This window comes from Chinchilla lanigera, unplaced genomic scaffold, assembly GCF_000276665.1.
Source record: "Chinchilla lanigera isolate Chin_1 unplaced genomic scaffold, ChiLan1.0 scaffold00065, whole genome shotgun sequence".
Classification (NCBI taxonomy): domain Eukaryota; kingdom Metazoa; phylum Chordata; class Mammalia; order Rodentia; family Chinchillidae; genus Chinchilla; species Chinchilla lanigera.
The window spans coordinates 8,625,803-8,627,135 of NW_004955466.1; the positions used below are offsets into that span (position 1 = coordinate 8,625,803).

Consider the following 1,333-nt stretch of genomic DNA (forward strand, 5'->3'; position numbering starts at 1 on the left):
GGTACAAACTGAGCTCAGAGCCAGCCTGAACTGCAGAGCAAGACTCTGTCTCAAAAAGACAAAAAAAAAAAGAAAAGAAAAAGAAAAAAAATCCATCTGTGAATATTTATAGTGACTTTACTCATAATTACCAAAATTTAGAAGCAACCAAAAGGTCTTTCACAGGTTAATGGATAAACGAACGGTGGTACATCCATACAGGGGAGTATTATTCCACACTGAAAAGAAACACGGTCAAACCATGAAAAAGACATGGAAAAGACTTCATTGTATATTGTGGAATGAAAGAAGCCAGTCTGAAAACGACACATAACTACTGTAACCAATTTCCTCCTCCAGGTGCTCATTCTGTGGATCACGAGGAGGTCCATGAACACCAGTGGTGAAAGAACAGGGTTAGTTTATCAGAAAGAACAAAGGAAAAGTCTTACTAGTGGAGAGGGGCTTCCAGGGAGGAGATGCCGAGACACCTAAATCCAGAGGCTTCTACACAGCCGTTGGCACGCACACGAAAGGGGCAGCTTGTCACTGGCAGTTGCTTTCTGACGCTGTTTTCAAATTGGAGGGTATGCAAGAATGAAAGTATGCTGTTGCCACTGCTGCTGGGCTCTGAGGTCGGGAAAGCAGATTTTATTAATCCCTTGTCCTTTGTGTTCCAATTAGGCCTTTGCCCTTTATGCTCCGGGAGGCTCATCCCAGTGTACTCAGGCCCCTGACCTAATCTTCCAATCCCCGATCTAACTTCTATGTGATCCCAATCATACACTATTCTAGAAAAGGCAAAAGCAGGGAGACAGGAAAAAGACCAGTGGGCTGCCGAGAATGAACCCTAATGTCTACTCTGGACTGCCTGACCGTGCTCCATCAAGCGGAACAAATGGAACACACTAGCAGAAGATGTTAGTAACAGGAGGAACTGGGTATTTGGGGGTGGGGTACAGGGAATTCTCTGCATCCTCTGCTCAGTATATCTGAAAACATAAAACTACTCTAAAAAATAGTCTTTCAATTTTTTAAAGTCCCAATTAAAGAGTGACTCAGTATATTTACAAATATCTTGAATTTATTTTGATTAAAACTACTATATTCTTGCTTTCCCTTACATATTGCCATATTCTTCTGTTCTTCTGTTAATGACTTCCATAAATATGTATTTTTCATCCAAGGTGCCTTTTAGAATTATTCTTTCTTGGTTATAGAGGTAAATTTTTCTTCATAAGAAGTAGAAAAATATTTCTTTCATTTCTTGGTCCAATCAAGAATGACAAGCACTAAAGTAAAATTCCCAACCAAAATCCCAGAGATGAGCAAAACAAAAGCCTACGGGGGGGGG

General features: G+C 40.7%; 1 protein-coding gene across 4 annotated transcripts in view; it reads right to left on the bottom strand.

The window, feature by feature from the left end:
• Window positions 1-390: 390 nt before the first annotated feature.
• Slc38a6 (solute carrier family 38, member 6) overlaps window positions 391-1,333 on the bottom strand; it is a 53,572-nt gene continuing 52,629 nt past the window's right edge. For 3 of the 4 annotated variants that reach the window (XM_013521932.1, XM_013521933.1, XM_005399168.2), the window contains one exon: window positions 391-609. In XM_013521932.1, the coding sequence (XP_013377386.1) occupies window positions 526-609 (84 nt within the window). In that variant the 3' untranslated portion in view covers window positions 391-525. Of the gene's footprint in view, window positions 610-1,045; window positions 1,321-1,333 lie in introns of those variants that run through there. The other variant, XM_005399169.2, reaches the window with a different exon arrangement.